Genomic DNA, 22157 nt, shown 5'->3' with positions numbered 1-22157 from the left:
ACTTGTTTTTTGGAGTAGCTTTTTTCAAGAGGATGTTTGACACATATTTCACTATGGCAGGAGTATCACCTCCTAGCAGAGTCATTTTGTCTTTTTTCATTCCTAGTAATAGAACTAGTTAATTTGCATTTTGTTTCATTTGTAGAATGCAAAATCCAGGTGAACGCTTTTACTTATTCTAGAAGATCAGTTAAATAAATGCTTAAGTTTCATTGCTGTTCTGACCTTACCTTGGAATCAACAATTTTTAAAAGCCATAATTCAAATGTCCTCCCCTTTGAACAAACTGGTGACTCACATTCCCTTTGGTCTGTCCCTGTTTTACATGGTTAAAAAATGTCTGCCTGAAGACTTCAGTCTCTTGAGAAGAACATGATGGACATAAGAAATGTTGGCCAACATTCAAGCATATGTTTTTGTTTCAACAGGTATGAAGCTTCCAAGAATGGCTTGGAAAGGGAATAGTAAAGTGTGTAAGACATCAGTGGGAGGAGAAAAGTTCAAAAATAGCTACAGATTCCTCTCAGTTATTCTGAAATTGCTGTGTTATTAACACTAATATATGGGAATGAACATTGCTGAATGCACTCAAATAATTAAAAATACTAATTTTTCATGCAGTTATGTCTGATAACAAGAACTGGAGTGGATGCATTAGGAGAAACTTGTTCTTTGTGTCTCTATTTCTCTCTGTGCAATCTTGCCAGAAGTTTATGTAAAGGATAGAATAAGTTTCTTTTAACATTCACCTATTAAAATATTTAAGCAGGTACAGCCCTGATAAAATCTTAACTAAACATGCCTTTCAAGCTTATTAATTCAGGACATATAATCAGTTTTGTGTACTACTGTGATAACCATTGTGTTTAATTTTGAAAGTTAGAGACACAAAACCTAATAAAATTAGAATAGAAGTGTCTAAGAACAGTGCCTGAAGGGAAAATTAAATTCATTCCAACACAAGGAGATATGAAGTACAAATAGAACAGCAGTAATAATTTTAGTATGACACAAAGTTTCATTAAAAATCTATTTTGTTGCATTCAATGTCAGGGTTGTGGAGGCTGACTGAATGTAGGGTCTTTTCAATATTTATCTTAGAGGAGAGACTAATGTCTAATAGTAGTTTGTGGTGCTTGCCATCTGGTTAGCCAGTGCTATGTAGATGTCATATTTTCTGTAAGCACACATTCCCCTGTCATATGTAAAATTAGGGAGTCCAGGGATAGTTAGGTAAATAAGTTATTTCAGCTTGCAGCCATAGGAAGAGAAATTAGAGGGAGGTGACATTGGCAATGAGACACAACCTTTCATGTGAAGGTCAGGGATTTAAGTCTAAGGTGAAGTGACAGGAGTATTAGTTAGTACTGAGAGATTTTATGTGGCCTAGGGACATAAATTTGATGTTAAGTCCAAGTAGACAGAAACCCACATCACACAAACCTATCTGTATAACCTGGATCTAGCTGGCGTTTCAGATGTTCTTTCTTTCATTTCCTCTCTGTAGCTGGACATGGGGAAAAAAATCACAAGCTCAAAAGGTTTCTCATGCTATGGAGAACATGAAGAAATTTGTGCCTCTGAAAATGCAGAGATGATACCAACCTGTAGCCATTCCTTAGGCACCCGATAGGAGGGAGGTGGATTCCATGTACAAAGCACAGCTCAGTTTGATTCCAGAGTGTGACCTTGAGGACAGCTTTCCCACTTTTTGGGGAAATGCTGTAATCACTCCACATATTCCTTCTAAGGAATACTCAAATGTTTCACATATGCTGAACGAATTCCAAGTGAGATAACTTCCATTTTATGGTCCCCCATCTGTGGTAATCACACTGTGATTTGGAAAAGAGCAGGACAAGGAACCTTTGTATCTCCTCCCTTTCTCTTAATGCAGTTGACTTGTTTTTCACATTTCTGCAAGGCTCTGAGTTATCCATCTGCTTTCTATTCTGTGTTGGGAAAGCATTGGTTTGTGTCTGGCATAGAATTATCAAGTCATAGAATCATTTAGGTTGGAAAAACTTTTGAGATCTTGGAGTCCAACTGTTAACCTGGTACTGCCAAGTCCACCACTGAACCATGTCCCTAGGCATCACATCTACATTCCTTTAAATACCTCCATGGATGCTGATTCCACCAGTTCCCTGGGCAGCCTGTTTCAGTACTTGACAACCCTTTTGGTGAATGAAATTTTCTTACTGTCCAATCTGAATCTCCCCTGACACGAGGTGAGGCTGTTTTTCTTGTCCTATTACTAGTGCTTGGGAGAGGAGGCCAACCTCCACCTGGCTACAGCCTCCTTTCAGGTAGTTGTAGAGAGCCATAATGTTTCCCCTTGAGCTGCCTTTTCTCCAGGCTGGACTACCCTGGTTCTCCCAGCTGCTCCTCATAAGACTTGTGCTCCAGACCCTTCAGCAGCTCTGTTGCCCTTCTCTGGATGCATCTGTGCATGCTTTAAAAGATGGTAACAGGCAGCAGACATACAGAGCCCAGGCAACTCATGCACTTGAACTGTCTTTCAGCCTTGGAGTAGGCCAAACATCTTGGAGTGCATATTGTCTTTTTTTTTTCCTGCTTTGCCACATCTGTACTTTGCACCAGGTTTACCAAAGTCCCCTGCACTCTAAATGCATTCCAGAGCCTCTGGGTTACTGCTTCCAATAAAGCAAAGCTCTTTTAACTTAGAGCAAAAATTCCACCCTGGAAATCATCCTGACAACAGTTGTCTCATCTGGTCTTTTGCAGACATTGTTTGAGTTTGAAAATCAGCCTCTTCTCTATCTTGGTGAAAACTTGTGTCAAACATACTTTAAGTTTCACAAGAGTATATAAACAAAGAAATTAGGGACAGATAAACATGTAGGGTGTGCTATTGCTTTGTATCAAAACTCTGGTTTTTTGAGATACATGAATGGAATTGAGTAGGGAAATCTGCCAGTGTTACTTGCAAGTACTTAGCTGTGTCTTTGTGAATGTGACTTTGGTAGGTACTAGAAATTGTGGACTGAACTCTTGCTTGTGTGAAGACATAGAGTTCCAATAATTTCTAGATAAGACAGGGGTTTCAAGTCTCTATTTGTTAGTATTTTCCATGGAAGCTGTCATAAATGGAAGAATAAATGTTAATATTCACTCTATTGCTACATAATAAACAGTTGCTTAGTCCCATTTTACTGACAAAGAGATCAATACAATATAATGAACTAATATGAATGTAGAAATGAGAAAGAATTATTTTTTAAGTCCACAATTAAGCCTCAGTAGAAGTGCTGTTTTAATGATCAGCAACAAAAAGAAACTGAAAGGACTACCACTGGTGAAAGAAGACTTGTAATTTGAAAGTTATGTCGATACTTTGAAGACATGTTTCATACAATATAAAAGTAACTATTTTTATGGTCAGTGTAAGATATTTCATGTTGCAAGCCAAGTAATGTTCTGTTTCTGTGGACTCATTCATCAGTTCATAAAACTTTTAGAAATGAATTGCAAATTATTTAATAAAATGGATTTCATAGCAACTTTAATTTTTACCATGATTTTGACTACCCTAAGTAGAAAAGAAGTCTTTTATCTTGTGCTAGTGAAATACTATATTGAAGATTACAGTTTTACTTTATCCATCTGGATCTTGAAGGACATACTGGGCTTTGGTAGAACTGATTTCCAAGTTGTGTTCTGCTTTTTGTATCTCTAATGAAATTTTCTGAGCAAAAGAAATGGGGATTATATATAGATCCAGAAGAAAATGTGAATTAGTCTTTCTGGAATCAGTGTCATAATTACAAAAGGTGACCTCAGGAGATCACATAGCCTGACCCTGTACTCAAAGCCATGTCAACTAGAGCTTGGTTGTGTAGGGCTTGGGTCTTGAATATCTTCAAGGACAGAGACCCCAGAGACTCTCTGGAAAGAAGTTTCAATGTTCTTCAGCCCTTGTAGCAAAAAAGCTTTTTTTTTTATTTTTAATTGGAATTTCTTCTATTTCAGTTTCTGCATGGTGCCTCCTGTTCTGTAAGTGGGCACTACTGACAAGAGTCTCCCTCCCTTGTTTACATCTTCCACCAAGAATTTATACACCTTAATGAGATCCTGAAGCCTTTTCTTCTCCAATCCCAGCTCTTTGTTGCCTTTGTTGGAAATTATCCAATTTTAAAATTTTTTTAAACTAACTTTAGTCAGGGCTTTGTTCTTCTTTGCACAGGGAGAAGGGTATTGAAGTTTCTTTTCAAAAGACTCTCTTCCCTGAGTGAGGCCTGGTGAGCTTAACACCTCAATGGACTGGGAGTTGCCAGAAGATGCACAAGAAACAAGTGACCATTAACAAAGATTACCCTTAAACATCATCCCCTGGTGTGTTGGAGACACTTGGTCTGGGAAAAATTAATAAAAGAGTCAAAGAATGAGAACCAAATTATCATCAAAGGTGAAGGGATCAATAGGAACCCAAATATTAAGAATTGTGTCATTTGGGACCAATGAACATTGAACTAAAGAATTGCTTTGGGTTTGTATGTGTGAAAAATCTAGTAAAGAACCATGTGTGATGGAATGATTTTCACTGCACAACCCAGGCATATGTGGATGAAGTTATTTCTATTGCACATCCTGGTCAGAACAACATCCTGGCCAGAGTAAAGTAATGCCTTAATTCTCTAACACTGAAAAGATGTTGTTGGAGAGTTTTTGTTTTTCGTGCAGTTTCAGTGACACGTCCATCACGTCTGTGGTCCAGTGTAGTCATGTCATTCTTGTTCTGGGAAGCTCCAATCCGGACACAGCACACAGATGTGTCTTAAAAATGTGTCAAGATGTGTCTCTCCAGTGCTGAGTGGTGGGGAAGGATCACCCTCCTTAACCTGCCAGCAGCACTCTGCCTGATGCAGCTTGGGTTCCATTGGCCTGTTTATGGCACAGGCACACTGCTGGCTCATGATCAATTAGCTGTCCACCAGGACCCTGAGCTCCTTCCTCTGCCAAGCTGCTTTCCAGCTGGTCCCCAGCATGATCCTTGAAACACAGCCAGCTCTCCTGGACTCTTTTTTCTCTCCAGCTCTGTTTCCCATAGGATTCTTACAAACAGGTCCTTGAACAGGCTAAACGCTACTTTCCCCTAGACCAGAGCTCACATCCTGCCATCCTGCCTTACTCCTTCTTCTCAGGATACTGAGCCCCACCATCTTATATTTACTGCAGACCTTCACTGCATTCCCAATCAGTTCTTCCTTGTTTGTAATTACCAGGTCTAACAGACCATCTCCCTTTGGATTTATTTCATGGTGGGTTCCTGCAGTTCCGGGAATGCCTGAAGTTAGTGCTGCATTGAGACATTTATTGTACAGTTTAGAAGCAACATGTATTGGAAAGAGAAAATATGACATGCAGATGAAAAAAATCAGTAATGAATAATGAGAATCTTAGAAAAAAACCCTGTAACTAATAAGAAGATAATCTCAGCAAAATTCTAAGAAAACTTGTGCAGGTGCCAGGAATGTCGGATAAGCCATAAAAATAAAAAAGGGTTATAGTAATCAAATGAAAGACTAATTGAGTGTTTGAACATACTAGACAATGAAATCCTTTGGGCATGGAGGAAATGGCAAGAGCCTAACCTTTGTGAGGATTTGTGGAGTAAGAGGGAAAGATCAGAAAAGCCTCTGTCACAGGCTGTGAACACCGGCCTGTGAACTGTGAGAGAAAGAAGTCTTAGCTATCACAGGAGAAAGGCCTGGAGCCACTATCCACTAGAAAGAAACAAGGACAAGTGTCATCACTAGCTCTGATAGGTCATTGTAGAAGTGGGACAATTCTGGGAGAATGGATTACATTATTAGCACTCTTTTTAGTATGTGTAATGGAGAGGGACCACAGGGTAATAAGATGCAAAAATTTTGTTGTGTTCAGTTTGTGGTGATGAATAATAAAAGCATCTGGAGGTGTGGCTCACAAGGCATGCTTGTCAGCTGACTGTGTTCAAAATCCAGTTTGACTTTTGAATGCTGCAGTGATAGCCCAGCAGGGCACATTTTTTAAAAAGGCTTGTGTTATAATGGGTATTAGAAAAAATATTTTCCTAAGGGTAAACACTGAAACAGTTTTTCCAGAGAAGTTATAGCATTTTTAATGTGAGAAGTTTCAGAACTTGACTGGACAAAACTCTAACTGATCAGATACCAGTTGATTCTGCTGTGAGCAGGATATGGAAATCAATGCACAATCAGAAGTCCCTTCCAACCTCAAGTTTTTACAATGCCTGCTGTCTGCACAGGGACATAAGTGTTAGTTTTTAAGCCTCCTCTCTTACAGTGCTCTGCTGTTCCTACAGCCATGTAAGGGTTGTTTTGACTTGCTTCCATCAGCGTTCTTCTTGGGGGATCTGTAAAGTCTATTTTATTGAGGACAATTGAGGGGTAGCTACTCAGGATGGCTTTCAGGGCATTTTAGGTCATCACAATGCTCTACAGCAGCGCTAGTGAGGCAAGGTTCTGACTTATTAGGGGTCCTCTAGTGTTCTTGAGAGGAAAGAATATTTGTAATTTGTTTTGGAGAAAAATCTACTGTTTTTACCAGTTTTAAAAAGGGAAGCTTGCTAGTAATGCCTAGTATCACTGTGTACAAGTAGGCTTTGTAAATGCTTCAGCAAAAGAAGTAGTATTGGATGTTAGTGTTTATTTTAGCTGAGATTTGTTTTGATATCTGAAAAAAGGAATTTCAGAGATAGAACATTTGGGGACATTGCTAGATCTGTAATAATGTCGAATCCTTTATATCCCCGAAGTGAAAAATATATAAATATATACTCTAGATTATACAAATTATCTACTATATATTGTATGGGAAGTCTTCCTTTGATAAGTGTAGAAAAAAGAGAGCTTCTCTCTTCACATCAACTCAGATGCCATTTTAGCTTTCCTGCAGGGGTATTGCAGAGATTCTTTGCTGATCTTTGAACTATCAAAAAGCAGATACAACATCTTCTTTATGCGAGGGTAAATGAAATTTCAGTGATACCTGATTTTGTTTAGAAGTAGTTACTGCTACAATTTTTCCTCTTAAAACCTCTAGAAGTGGGTTGAAATATGTAATTTTATATCCTTATTTTCAAAATAGAGTATTATGAAGAGTGGTACAATTTCTGAAATGTCACAGCTCAGGAATAGGAAATAAAAAATGCTGGAGGACTTATATGTGGAAATTCTAAGTCTTAAAATCCAACATTTAATCTGAAAATGGTAGTCATTTCAATACTTGGTTATCTTTTGAATGCTCATATAGTTTCTATGTCTTGTTACCTTTACTACAGTTCCCTTATCAGTAATAATTTCTTTTCAGACTAATTCTCTCCTTCACTGTCATACATGCTATAAATGATACCAGCTCATTTACTACTACTAGTTATTAACTACTCAGTGGTTTTGAGATTCACTTTAAACAGGGAGGTTTGATTGCAGTACTTTCCAAGAACACTTTAGTTTCAATCACTTCTACAAAGTAGAGATTCAGCTTTATAGAGTTTACTGTATGTTGTGACACAGGGGCTCTTTGAAGGTTAATCAGATTTTTAGCAATAATAGGGTTGGATTCTTGTGTGACTGAGTCACTTCTGTTTCATGTGCAGATCTGTCATTTAATCAGAAGCCTGGAAGTTAAGACTTAATACACTGCATATTAAGTAGAAAAGACAGTTGTTGTTTTAATCTTTTTTTTTTTCCTTCTGAACTTCACTATATCTTTAGGGCTGTAAATTAGTTGAGACAGCTAGACTGATTATTTAAAAACCATTCCTAATGTGTGTAAAATCTAATAAAAGGAGCTGTACAGTGAAGTCATATTATTTGGACACCAAAGCTAAAACTAATTTGAAGAAATATCCTTATATATACAAAATGAAATCCACTAAATGTGATGATGTTCCTGATTTACATGTAGGGCATGATTTAATCTAACTGCAGTTTAACTGGGGGCAGTTAGTGTTTTCTTAAAAGCAAGTACAAACACACACAAATCTTTGTAGCCTAAAACAAATATTTGGGGAATGGCCAGAGTAGACTGTCATAAAGAGTTTTAATCAAATAAGTTTTTTTACAACTGAATATCTCTGATACACCTCCATGCTTGAATTTAGCTGTTGAAGTTGATAAAATTACACATCAGTAGAGTAGGCTTGTGTTTAAGCATTACTGGACAAAGTATTTTTCTTCTGGTAGCAATGCCCCACACATCTTAAAATACAGGAGAGTTTATATTAAAATCTGTGCATTCTGTGTATAACTTACCTTGCATGTTAGTTTAGCTCTAATCCCATGCCATATGTACTATGTTACATTACTCAGTACTCTGTGTTGCTGATGGGCACTCAGCTTTGTCATCCTGTCTTCCTCAAATGTTGAAATGCTGAGCTTGAATTATGATAGTGTATACAAAACACAGTGTCCCAGCAAGAACTGTTTAAATGGTTATCTTTATAATGCAGTGCTTGAGAAGTTTTGGTCAAGTATTTATCCTGCTCTTGGAAGAGCTGGGTTGGATTCCAGAATGGAAGATGATGTGCGATGTGTTTGCTGCAGTCAGTGTGGTGCTGCTGCACACAGGATTACAAATTCAGATTGTTTAGGTTTCGAAGGCCTTTGGTGGAAAAGCCAAGAGACTGCTTTACAGAATCTTGCTGCATGATACAAATTAAATAACTATTATAAATATTTTAAAACTTGAGGAATGTTGGTTTGCATACAGGAATGAAGTTCTGCCTGGACACAAAATATCAAGTAGGAAGAGTTGCATTTGTTTTGCTGTGTGACTTGAAGAGAGAAAGGTTTGAGATGGAGTAGGAAGAGAATGAGTCAGGGCAAAAAAAGCCCCCATAAGAAGGGGGAAAGGAAATATAGTCTACAGATTAAGAAGTGCTTTAAGGAAGGATGCTGTGAATACTGGTGCCAGCTTTGCTATGTGGGTAAGGAGCAGAAATGCTATTGCTTGGTGTTGCCATTTTCCCAAATATATTTGGAAGCTACTACTGTGGATAATACTAATACATCCTAAAATTGCCATGCCATATTTACTACTTTATATTTGTAAATCTGTGTATATGAAGACTTTATCTAGTCATAGTTTTGAAAGCAAGTTAAGCATGATGGGCTTAAATTTAGTCCTGCCAGCTGTTTTATATGCCTACTACTTAGGTACATGATATGCTGCCTTTCTTTTTTCCTTTATTCTCATGCTGTTAACACAGTCCTTATAAACTGAAGCCATCTGGCTGTTCATAGCTGTAATGCTATCCAAATGTGTAAATTACTAAAAATGTATTCCCTTATGCTTAGGAGCACAGGCCTGAATTTGGTGCTGGGTTCTTCTGTCTAGAGAAGCTGGGATTAAGAGTTTTTTAGTCATGGTTTATTTAGTGCCATAAATTTTATTTGGACTAGAGAGAATAGGAAATTGTTAAGTGAGAGAATGTTTGTGAGAATAAAAATGAGTAATGAATATGTGGGGAAAGAGAGAAATTATAGGCAATTTTTAAATTGGATTAAATTTGGGGTGCTAATTCTTATCTAACTTCTGTTTTCCTCTGATTTTGGTCGAAACACAAATCAACTTTATATGCTGCTTATACGTTTAAGGTAAGTATTGCAGAAATACCCCTGCACTGGCAGAGGGTTCATGCACGGAAAATATCCAGTTAAATAATGTAAGACCTTGTTTTGGTACTTAGAATTTCAGATGGACCTACTTGGAAGCAAACTGGAGAAAGCAAACCACAAAAATTTGAATAGGTTTCCAGGTAATTGTGAACTGGATGGGAACACTGTAAACCTTTGTTGCCTGAGGAAACAACTAACTTCTAGCATTATTTAACTGAAAATGTACATGAAGAGTTGAAAAGAACCCGAGTTACAGTCTAGAGGACTTCACTGTTTAAGCTTGGTGTTTTGGCATAGAGATGCATGGGGTTTGGATTGTGACTAAAGCTGCTTGATCTGGTTCTAATATCCTGTTTAGCTCTTGGTCATACCCCATGCAGAACTACTGGCTGGGGATGGAGTGCCTGGACAGGGGCCAGGCAGGAAGGGACCTGGGGGTGCTGATTGACAGGCTGAACATGAGCCAGTGTGTGCCCAGGTGGCCAAGGCAGCCAAGGGCATCCTGGCCTGTGTCAGGAATAGTGTGGCCAGCAGGACCAGGGAAGTCGTTCTTCCCCTGTACTGGGCACTGGTGAGGCCCCACCTTGAGTGCTGTGTTCAGTTCTGGACCCGTCAATTTAGGAAGGATGTTGAGGTGCTGGAGCATGTCCAGAGAAGAGCAACAAGGCTGGTGAAGGGGCTAGAGCACAAGTCCCATGACAAGTGGCTGAGCAACCTGGGATTGTTTAGCCTGAAGAAAGGGAGGCTCAAGGGAGACTTTATTCTCTGCAACTGCCTAAAAGGAGGGTGTAGGCAGGTAAGGTTTCGTCTCTTCTTCCAGGCAACCAGCAACAACAAGATAGCACAGTCTTAAGCTGCACAGGGGGATATTTAAGTTGGACGTTAGGAAGAATTTCTTCACAGAAGGAGTGATTGGACATTGAAATGGGCTTCTCCAGGGAGGTGGTGGAGTCACTGTCCCTGGAGGTGCCTAAGAAAAGACTGGATGTGGCATTTAGTGCCATAGTCTAGTTGACATGGTGGAATTTGGTCATAGGTTGGACTTGATGATCTCAAAGGTCTTTTCCAAACTTACTGGTTCTGTGATTCCATGATTCTGTGGTTATGTGATTCTTTGTACATGTGATGCTTGTTTAAGTTTGCTGTCCTCTTGCAAGTTAAGGTGCTCCTTATCTTCAGTGTCTGCTGAAGGAAGATGTAAAGAAAAGTACTTTTCAGTGTTTTGAATATTGAAAGTTATTGCTATGCTTTTCTACAAGAAATGTTTTGATGGGCAGATTCATTCAATAAAGATCCTATTCTGTGAACCCATGGAAGTCTTCTTCATCCATGAAGGGCAAAGATGAAGAATCATTACTCTTCCATTACTCTTGCATTACCTGATACACATCTCTCTCAGGGACATGAAATACCTCTGCATGGTGGTTTTCAAAACTTAATACAAATGTTATTCTAGATTAAATTAAGTGATTGAAAATGCTGCTTGTAATTCTTTCCTAATGTTTTATATTTATGATCTCTATGGTTGCATAGAAAGAAGCCTTTGCTTTAACTAGAACTGGGATAGACATTTCTTAAAATTCTTTTTAATCAAGCAGAAGGTGGTTCACCTGCATTTTATGAAGTTGTTGCATGACAAATGCAATTGGCCTGTGTGACTACATATAGGATGGGAGATTATTTTTTAGTGGCATAAACCATCCTGCTTAGAAAAGGATGACATATGCACATGTATGTGAATGTGTGGTTCCTCTTCTTAATTTTCTTGTGTTTAGAATATTTTTTTTTTTCAAAATATTTCAATAGGCTTGATTGAAATGCTGCACATGACCTACTAAAAGAGCCTGTAGAAATCATCATGCTGATGCAGAAGGAAATAAACTAAGAAAGATTAATCTTAAATTGTCATGTTGCATGCAAGCTGTCTTGCTCCAAATTTATTTTTAATCAATTTGGCAAATATGTATTGCTGTATTTGTACTGTCCTGTACAGTTGCTTGTGGTTTTTCTGCACAACAAATTTCTATTTAAAACAAATACTTATACTTACAGATACCTACAAGGCTTGCTTTGCCATGCTTGTGTTCTTCTGGCATTTCTACAGGGTTGTTTTATATAAATTATTAGTGTCTGTGTAGATTTGGAGCTGAGAATCACTTAACAGCTTTGAAAGCAATGTGGAAAATGCAATAATCAAATGTCCTTGATAGCTTTAACTGCCTTTGTTATTAGCCCACACATACAGAGTATTATAATGCTATTATTTTATAGTATTACTTTAAAGAATATAGTGGTTTAGACTGAATTTCAGAAATATTTCCATTCATTGCTGAGACACATTCCATCTACTTAAAGACCAAGATAAACACAGCAGGTTTTGTTATTTTATAACTGTGTCTTATTTTAAGAATGTCTCTGGCTATCAGCATGATCAGTGAAACTTTCATTTCAGCAGCTGCTACAAAAACATCATAGTTTGAAAAAAACAACCATTTTGAAGAAACTTTCACATAGAGGTACAATGGTTGTATTTATGTAATTGCTCTTGGCAACAGCTTCAGTAAATTTAAGTTGAAGTTCATCCATAAAATTAACTGACTTTCTCAATCCACTTGAACCTTGATCTGTTTTGGTGTAATGTTCTGGAGTTGGTGAGGAAGCTTTACAATTGGAGTCTGTAACCCCAAATGAGATTACACCACCTTCTTCTGATTCAGAATTTCCTGCTGTTGCCAAATGTGTTGTTCCACAGAAATAAGGAGTAATTCCCTCTCAGACACTGTTGAGATTGCTCCCGGGAACAGCGTTAGTGATGTGTTCTTTCACTGCTAAAGAAAAGGCATCCTATTGTAATCTTGGCTGTTTCTCATTGAGTTTACAAACTTGTTCTAAATAATTCACCTAATCTTGAGGCTCTGTTTCCCAGGAGACAAAATAGTTATTTTCTTAAAACCAATTTTTGCTTTAAGAACAAAGAAACCACATGGTGGTTTTGAAGCTGTGGATAGACGTCCTTTATACCACAGACAATTGTGTTTTCACTCAGAGCCTTTTCTGTTCTTTAAAAAAAAAATTATTATTTGTGGATTCCTTATTGAGTGCACTGCATTGAATCTGCATCAGTTGGCTGCAAAGTGTGGTGGTGTTTGAGCTCTCCCCTGCATAGGCAGGTTGCAGTGGGGCTGCATGCTCAGGAATGAACAGAACATAGAGCAGAATTCCTTCATGCATTGCCCTCACTACCAGCAAGTGTGAAGATGTGCACAGTCCTCCCTTAGAAGAAAGCAAAAAGAACAGTCACAGTGAGAATTTCTCTTCTCTGCTCTCATTTCAGGAAGATTTCTACCTCCAAAGCTGGTATTGCTTTTCTCAGATGGTCTGGTTTCAAGCTATGTTGCTATTAGTTATTTCTATTCCAGGGCAGTGTCCCTGGAAAATGTGCTGTTTGCAATCTTTTGTGTTGGCCCTTTGAGGGTCATGGCATTAAATCACAAAATCACAGGAATACCCCTGAGAAATTCTGAGGCTTTTACAGAGGGGCCATCCATCCAAGTTTAAGCACTTTTGAAGGTAGGGACATTTTGGAATAAAGATTGCAGCATGTCTATTTTCTACCAAGAAAATGAGTCTGTGCTGGAAAGCAAACACATGTTAAGGCTGGATAACCAGAAAAGGGAGTTGACACACGAGAAGGAAAGAGTAAGCTGTTCTTCAGACTTTAATCAAAAGCTTTTTCTGCTTCTAAGGCATGACTGTTCTGTTTCTTGTAACACACACATTTATAAAGATCTCACAGTCTATTTTCTAAATTTAAAGGGGATCGGTGCATTCTGGTTGGACCCATGGTAGTTCAATGGGTATGATTATGACCTTTTCATGACTTTTGTTTAATACTATGTGTATTTCAGTTATGTTACCTGAGTTTGTGCTTGGTTAGATGAAAAAACACTGATGTATGATGAGTACCTGATACTTTTTACCTTGCCATGATAGTTCATTAATTTTAATAACCAGTGAAAACATACATAGATTTATCTCACATGAAGAAGGAAGTAGAGATTTTCACGTTTGGGCTCCAAGTTACTTCCTTGCAATGTTACTGCATACAGCATAGACTCTTGCCCTCCAGGAGTTACAACAGGAAAATGCATTATGTTCTCATTTACAGTGCTAGACTAGTTGTCCAGTGATGAATGGTAGATGAGATAATATGCCAGGAGATCCTCATCCCTTAGGGAGAAGAAGGTGGAAGAAAGAATTAATATTTTTTACATTTTTTTGGATCCCACAACTCTGAGACTTGCTCAACAACAGCTAACCAGACAGTGGGAAGCATCCCTTTGTGTATGGCCAGTTCTGAACACAGAACACAGATGGATGCTCCAGTTTTCCCTTATTGCTGAGTTGTTATAGCAGGAACATATCCTGCTCTTGGTTTTGTGCTGTTGTACCATTTTACCACACTGCCTGCTTGGCTCAGAGTTTTAGTCCCTCCTTGACTTTGCATTGTAATCATAGATCCATCAGCCCTTCAGCTCAAGGCCCAGCTGGGGAACTGTCACACTTGTGGTATTTGTCTGATGCTACTTGTCAACATTTGAAGGGTGCAGATCTGCAAGTAGATGTTTCTGGAGATGCCCATACTACTATTCTCTACTGTAGTCGCAAAACATTCTTTGCAGAAAACCCGTCTGGGACTTGGCTACCATGTTTTAAAATACCCTCATGACTAATGAACTATAAAATATCTTGTCATTGTTGTAGCACATAGGGGATCTGTTAATAAATTAGAGGTCCTCTGTGACAAGTACCATAGATATATAATAAAACAAAAACCTCTGGGAATGCTTCAGTCTAAGTTCATATTTTTTCCTTATGCACCCAAAAATAGGATTAATCAAATTTCATGCCTAAGGGCTTAAACAGATGGAATATGAAATAAAATTTCACCATTCAGCAGTGTAGTAGTCCTGCATCACTGGAAAGTATGCACTTTCGTAATGTACGAGATAAAACCTTTCATTTAAACATTTCTCACAGCTTATCTAGTTTTTTCCTTAGATAGTGGTTTAAAGTAGTAGAATCCCAGATTAATATTCAGCAACTAGAGAATAATGTTTAATTTTATTTGAAATATTTCTTTCCTCCTGTTCTAAACGAAAATGCCAACTTTGTGACAAGATCATTAAAATGCTTAAATGCTAAGCAGAATTTTCTGGTTCAGTGTTTTCATGTCTTCTCATAACTACTTTTACAGGTTGTATTGGTCAGTGGACATCTGGACAGCTGGGACGTTGGGCAGGGAGCTATGGATGATGGTGGTGGAGCATTTATATCATGGGAAGCACTATCACTCATTAAGGATCTGGGTAAATCTTTAATTTTAAAATATTTTTAATGCATTACATTTCCAGGACATTTTGTATGATGTCTAAACTGGATTTTCTATTTTATCTATGTCTCTGAGCACAAATATTAATTTTGTCACTATACTAAAACTAGTATAAAAAAACTAGTTCAAAACAGACTTTTTAGATTGTTGAGTTGATATCCAACAACTTTTCCTCCTTCATCAGATGGAATCCATTTTTCTTCCTTATTCCCTTTTTCCACAAATGTAACCTGTGGTCAAGAGGAATGCCCAACGTATTCATTAGAAACTAAATTCAGCTGCTGCTCCTGCCCTGGCAGCTTTTAAACAATAAACTATCTTTCCCTGCTTCCCAGTGGAAGGAGTTAATGCACTTCAACAGTCTCAGTCTTTCTTGAAGAGCTCTTTGTGGACAAGCTCTGTCATGTGATTAGCTGCTTGCATACTGCAGTTGTGAACATCAGACATCCCTGTGAGTTCCTATTCCTTTATTTTGCATTGTTTGAACCTCTGATCTCTCAATTTCCCAGCTTTGGAATGACTGGATTATCAATCTGTAACCAAAACAAAGTGTGCCCGTTTAAATTTTTTTGGTCTTTTAAAAGCAAACTAAATAGGATTCTTCTACAAAGAATCCAAGTGTACTTCTTCTTTCAGTGTTTTTTAATTATTTTTTCAATGATGCTTGGAAAAATTGGCTGTATTTCTTCCACCTTCAAGGACAAGAAAGTTATTCTGCTGTGTTGGGTACTCTATTCCATTCAAATTAAACTGTTGTGTGTTTCTTAAGGGCAAGTTCATGGTGGCATTGTATAATTTTTATTCACTGGGTTTCCCTTCACGCATGACTGAAATGCATCACTTTCTTCTGTTTAAATATTTGATTTCCTCTGGTAGCAGCCTGTGTGTTTGCTGTGCAACCTGTGGTGAAATGCTGTTCTCTCAGCTGGGAAATGCTGGAGCCTTTGCTGATGCCCTCTGTTCTGGGCAGCTGTTGTGTTCTGCCCTTCTTGTTGTGCCCGTGTTCTGCAGGAACACAAGGCTGGAGAGAGCTTCTGGTCTTCATAGCTGTAGGTAACCAAGGGGCCTTTCACAAACTGGCCTCCATAGTAGATTGGTTAATGCAGATTTAATATCTTTTGTATTTAAAATCTGACCAAAAAAAGAAAAAAAAAAGGAGGACAGCAAAATAAAAAAAAGTGAAGATTGTGTGAGAAACAAATTAATGACTTTTATTTAAAATAAATTCCATAGATTGTGTTTTGAATGAGCATTGTGTTTTGCACTGTGGAGACTTTGCTTGATAATTGTTTGGACGCTGATAAATTTAGTCTCACACTAGTTCACCAAATACATTTGAAATGAAGATAAGTCAACTCAGTTGACTCTGTGCATGTGTAGAAATTTTTTACTGTGTCCTGGGAGTCTTAAAGCCATGGTGCATTGTGTAGCCATAAAACTGTGTCAGCATTTACCAGAGTATAACTGATATTACAGCTGTGGTGATACGATCCTCAAGCTGAAATGAACATTCCGAAATACGATTTCTAGAATATTAATGTATATTGTGCAGCAAGAAATAACACCAGTACTTCTGCCATGGTCCTTTGGGTTAATGAAAGCAAAATACTATTGCACTATTAAAGCAGGGTTTTCAGTGATGGTCTAATAACATTTCATCACGATATATCACTGTGACCCTTGGACATGACTTATGGACAAGACACAAATTATGCCTCTTAATTTAGATTCTGAAAATTTCATGTAACACTTGAAGAATATTATAGTTTAAATGCACTTCCATACTTTCAACATAGCCTCCTCCCAAAACCATTTAATAGCTATTGGCTTAAGACCAAATACATGAAATTACTTGAAAAAATCATTAAAATTATGGTATTGGATAGTAAGATTTTATTTTAAGCAATACAGTTTGTTTTCTTACCTCAAGTAAATCTTTTAATAGTTCTTGCTTTTATTTTTAAGTAAATCAGTTACTTAATGTATTGACCTTTATACTTCCTCATATTTCCTGAATCTTCAGTGTTAGCTTTTTTTTATTTTTAATTGAGGTGGCAATTTTTGTGCTATATTGGTATATTTTTTTCTTTTAGTTTTGTTTTACTTTTGGGTTTTCTAGCTTTTCAGACACCATAATAGTTACACACTCCCTACAAGGACATGTTCCAGTCCAGTGCAATCTGGAGTAGTTTTACATAGTCTTCAAATATTTGGTAGCATTTTTTTTTTCCATTTCCATTTTGGCTTCACATGAATGTTGTTTCTTTTTGAGGAAAAGGCAACTACATGAAAGTCAGACTGAACTGAAACTGTTTTGCATTATATTAGCAGAGAGTGGAATGAAAGTATTTTATTGATATAAAATCCCATGTATACATTTCAGAAGAGTAGTACCTTAAAAGCATAGGGCCAATTGTGATCTGCTGTAGTTTTTGAACACTGTTTAAAGTTATAACCATTCAGTTAGCTCTGGAAAGTAAAAGAGCTAACAAGTGGAAAGTTTCAGTCTGTCTGAATACTTTACTTCTAATAGCTGTAATATCTCTCTGCTCAACTTCCACAGTGGGATGTTGGGAAGGGGGTACCTGCTGGTGGTGTCATTCCCTCCATTCCCTCTCATCCATCTTCAGGGAGGAAGCACAGGCAGAAAATTCAGAGCAAATTTCAACTTCTAGATGTCTACATTTCAACAAGGTGAATCTTGCTATGTTTTCTGTGCAGCTGCAATTTCACTCTCAAAACATCCCCCTCAGCAGGGTATAGTTAAAGTTCAGTACCAGCTTGTGCACCTGTTGGTGCCATGCTGGCTGTAGACATCTCCTGACCAGAGTAAAAAGAAGCATTTTTCCTAGTGCATCCATATCAAGTTCTCTGTATCAACTAAACTCTCATGGCTGCTTGCTTTGCTGGTAGCTAATCTCAGAAAAAATCACTAAGTAATGGTCATACTGACTATTGGTGCTCAAAGGGGTCTTTTCTCACCATTAATAATGAAGTGTAATGAAGCACAAAGGAAAGAAAAGCGTGAATTGAATTCTTGAAGCTTACATATGCCATGGATAGGCATGATCTGTGGCAAGCTGCTTCATGGCTGATCTGCTTAAAAAAGGAAGAACTGGAAATGTTTCCACAGAAGTTGTTCATGTGAAGAAACACGAACATTTCAGTTGGTTATTACTCCTTATTCCTTTCACTGGGAATAAAGACGTTTTTAGAGTCACTGAGGCAGTTTGTGATCTGGTCTGAATTGCTAAACTCCCTTTCCTTCAGGGAAGCCAAGGCTGTTGTGATTAGCTGAGGATTTCTGATGCGTAAGAAATTACCCTTCTACACTTGCAGGCAGAGTGTCCATGGCAGTAAACTTGTGCAATGTGCAGTTTGTCTTCTTTGATGTCTGGCAGCAGCTGCCCTGCCCAGCTCTCTGCAGGCTTTAATCTTTTGATCTATTTTAACTAATTTTGATGGAGGCTTAGAAATATTTAGAAAAGGAAGTTATGATGTACTCTTCAAATAGATGACTGAGGAGAGATGGGCAAGTGCATTTATGCACTTGCCCATCTGAGAAGAGGCAGGAAGAAGGCACTTTTATTTTTCTTAAAGATGGCAAACACCTGGTTACCAGAATACATGTAGCATTGTGGTAATCACCAGTCTCTTTCCTTTTAATCTGTCTGCAAAGTCTGTGTGATAAATTGCAAATATCTCCATGACAATATTGAGAGCGTTATTTGGGGTAATTAAGAGATGATGGGAAGACACTGGAGGTGTTTTAGAGAGGAAAGGCCAACAGGTTCACATCATTAAGCTGAGGGAATCCATGGGGTGTTGGATGAGCTGTAATGCAGTGTGAAGAGGGCCTTTGGAAGCTGTAGGAGAGACAGCACTCAAGTAAATTGCATTTTCCTAAATTTACAGAACAACAGCTGTGCTGCTAATTACAGCCTAGAAATCTCAAACCCAACTTGTTTTCAGGTCCCATTTATAATTCTAAACTTTTGTTAGTTTGTTAGTTTCTGTGCAAGGAAGAGAATCTCTGGAGCTGGCCAATGCCATTTGCCTCATCATTTTCATGTTGGTCCAGTTAGTGCTCTGGTGTTGTTTGAAATACAGCTTCTCACGTCCCTCTCTCACACAAGGTGAGATAAAAGACTAAAAAAGCAGCTACACATAGAACATCACCATAAAATCACACAAAATTTATTTTGCTGCCATATTTTGTTGTTGGTTGGACAGTTTGCAGGACTTGATCCTGCTTTGGATGTTGGTTGTCAGTTTCTGTGGAGGAGATATTTGTCCTCCTTTCCCACCATTTCAAGCCTACAGCTCTTCTTGCTCAGGAGTCACTTGTGTACAGGGGTATTTGAGCAAGAAGCAGCTCGTATGTGTCCAGTGGATTCAGAGCTTTAGTTAGTGCTGCCTCTTTGCTCCTAATCCAGCTGTGCTCCCACACTGCTTAGCTGAGGGGCATTTCCCAGCTGAGGCTGCAGGTGTTCTGCTCTCCTCCAGCCCTGCCAAAGGCACCTCACATTCTAGGGCTGAAAATGTCGGCTTTTCATCCCTAAAGGAAGCTTGAAGGAACTGAATAATAACAATAATAGAGAAAGATCTTCAGAATGTTGTTGTATGGCAGTGTCATATTTCCAAACATAGTATTTTAAGTCTCCTAACAGCAGTAGGGAACCAGAAATCCAGTTGATTTTGGTAGATGAATTTCAGTGCTTTCTTCTGAAAAACTTCAGAAATTATAATTGTTATGTCTTTTTTTAATTAAAACATCTGGAATCAATTTTTTTCCTGTTGAGAATAGAAATTGATGGGGTGTGTTACTTGACACTACAGTCTAGTTTGTTTTCAGAGTCCCATCTCTGCTAGCACAGGAGGAATCAAACAGTCAACAGGTTCTTTGTTCACATCCCAGGTTTCTTTCAGCAACATTTACCCACAGGCTCTCTTTCCTTGTTCAAGAAATGTGTTTTCTACCTTTTCCTGGCTGTGTTTGTGTCTCTCTTGCTTCATTGCTAGCCAACTCTTGGTGCCCTGCCAACCCCAGAGGTGCATACCTGTCCATGAGCTACTGCTCAATCTGGGTACATCTTCAGCAGTCAATGGCTGAGCTGTGAATTTGTCAAATGACAAACTTTTCCTTTTTCTCTTCAATTGCTTGAACTGCAGCCAGTGTAAGGAGTTGCCAGTGAATGCTATCTGAACCCCTGCTTCCACTGAAGCAGTCAGTGCAGACTCCAGGAAAGGCTGCACTCCAAAGACCACCACAGTGGTGGGTTGTGATGCAGAGTGGACAGTTCCCTGCTCGTGCTGTTGTGCTGTGCACTGAGCTCATGTTCAGTCATGTCTGCCTACTGCCTCAGACCAGGAAATCTCTGCTTGGACTGTGCTTCTGAGAGTCCTGTTCTTCCATGTAAAAAAACACTTGCTATGGGGAGCTGCCAGAGCCAGTGAATACCAGCAGTCAAGTGGATGAACAGGGAACATTTTCCTGTTTCACAGCCAGGGTAGGATGGTGATAGAGCTAGATAGCTGCTAGAGTAGCTTGATGAAGGAAGAATGATTGTTGACAAAGTCTAATCCCAGTCATCACACCTTTTACACAGCTTTCCTGCATTCCTAGACGATGATGAAACATGAAAAAGGGGGAAATGGATGGTGATAGATGATAGGGGCCATTTCTCTTCTTTGTCTATTTGCCAGCATTAAGCTAACTGAGGCTTCATAAATCAGCTTTCCTGTAGATGTAGACATGGATCTGGCATGACCAAATTACTGCTTTATAGTAAAAAGACACAGAAAACTACAGAAATGTTTTTAAAACAATGCATGTAAGAATTTTAAGGTACTAATTGAGTTATTATTACTCATAAGGAGTTGATTAGACAGTTTTCCCCCCTTAAAACTTATTTAAAATTGAAATTGTAACTCTCATCTGAATTACACCCATGACTAATATAACTGGAAAACCATTAGACAGATTTTTGTACAGTTCACTGTAGTCTTTGTATGGAGCTACATTTCTCCAGTCCAAATTCACTGGCTAATATATGAGGACTAAAGATATGTTTTATTAAAAACATGATCACCAGAGTAATTCCTTTTCTGTTAGCTTAATTGAAGTCAAATAAATGCAATTTTAACATGCTTGCAAAATATTTTGTTAAACATTTTTCTGAATTTCTTGTAGTGGTGTAATTTGCTGTCTATGAGATATGCTGTGAAACATAATTAAATGACTACTTTTACAGTTCCTAAATGACTGCTTTTACAGTTTCTGGAGTTTTCTCTTTAATCAAATATGCCTGATATTAACTTCTTGTTCTTACATTCTTTTCACTTTCCCAAGGCTGAGTGTTTTATTCTGACCTTCACGTTTTCAATTCTATTAAATCTTCTTGGTATGAAATATCTGCATATGCTGTTACACTACAAATACATTTATTCCTTCATTTTAACATTTGGTTGAGTGCATATTTAGCAAGTACTTAAATCTTCAATTTTCATACCAGTGTTGACATAGTACAGTGGTGACTACAAACATAAAACAGTTGCTAATCTGATGGTAAATTTAGATATACAGCCCTCCATAGCAATTTTGCTCTTTGTCTTGTGGACTGCTGCTTCTCTGCAAGATTTAATTTACCCAGAAAATTAAAGAAAAAATTGTAGGTTGATTATCTGAAAAATCTTTTAAAACCTGACAGTGCTAGCTGTTGTGTGTTATTGGTTTTGTTTTTCAAGTCTCTAACATGGTTGACATGGTGAAGTGCTGAAATCCTTCCCAAATGAAGTAAGGGGCATCTTGTCCTTACTGTCATTTTTTTTAAGGTATAAATTTTCAGTATGGAGACAGAAGTGTGCCTGTTTCATTTTCTGACTCATCAGCTCTCAGAATAGCCTAACAGATTTGTTTTCTAATCCAAAGAGTGGGACAGCAGAGGCAGAATTCAGACCACCTCTCATTAAGATCAAACCATGCCTGATATTTGTAATCCCATAGAGTGTGGGAGTGGGCCCCACATTGCATTTTCTGCTCCACAGTTTTGTGGGATCACATATACCCTTAAGGAAGAACGTGTTCCTGAAGAGGAATAAAGTGTATTTTAAATGTGGAC

The 22157-nt window shown here is 38.1% G+C and overlaps 1 protein-coding gene across 1 annotated transcript in view; it reads left to right on the top strand.

The window, feature by feature from the left end:
- The window catches only part of CPQ (carboxypeptidase Q), a 145985-nt gene that overhangs the window by 78136 nt on the left and 45692 nt on the right, over positions 1-22157 (top strand). The window contains exon 5 of the mRNA XM_036406488.1: positions 14902-15013. Coding sequence (XP_036262381.1) covers positions 14902-15013 — 112 coding nt within the window. The remainder of the gene's footprint in view (positions 1-14901; positions 15014-22157) is intronic.

The sequence above is a fragment of the Molothrus ater genome, chromosome 1, assembly GCF_012460135.2.
Source record: "Molothrus ater isolate BHLD 08-10-18 breed brown headed cowbird chromosome 1, BPBGC_Mater_1.1, whole genome shotgun sequence".
Classification (NCBI taxonomy): Eukaryota; Metazoa; Chordata; class Aves; order Passeriformes; family Icteridae; genus Molothrus; species Molothrus ater.
This window is presented reverse-complemented; position numbering and strand designations above follow the sequence as displayed.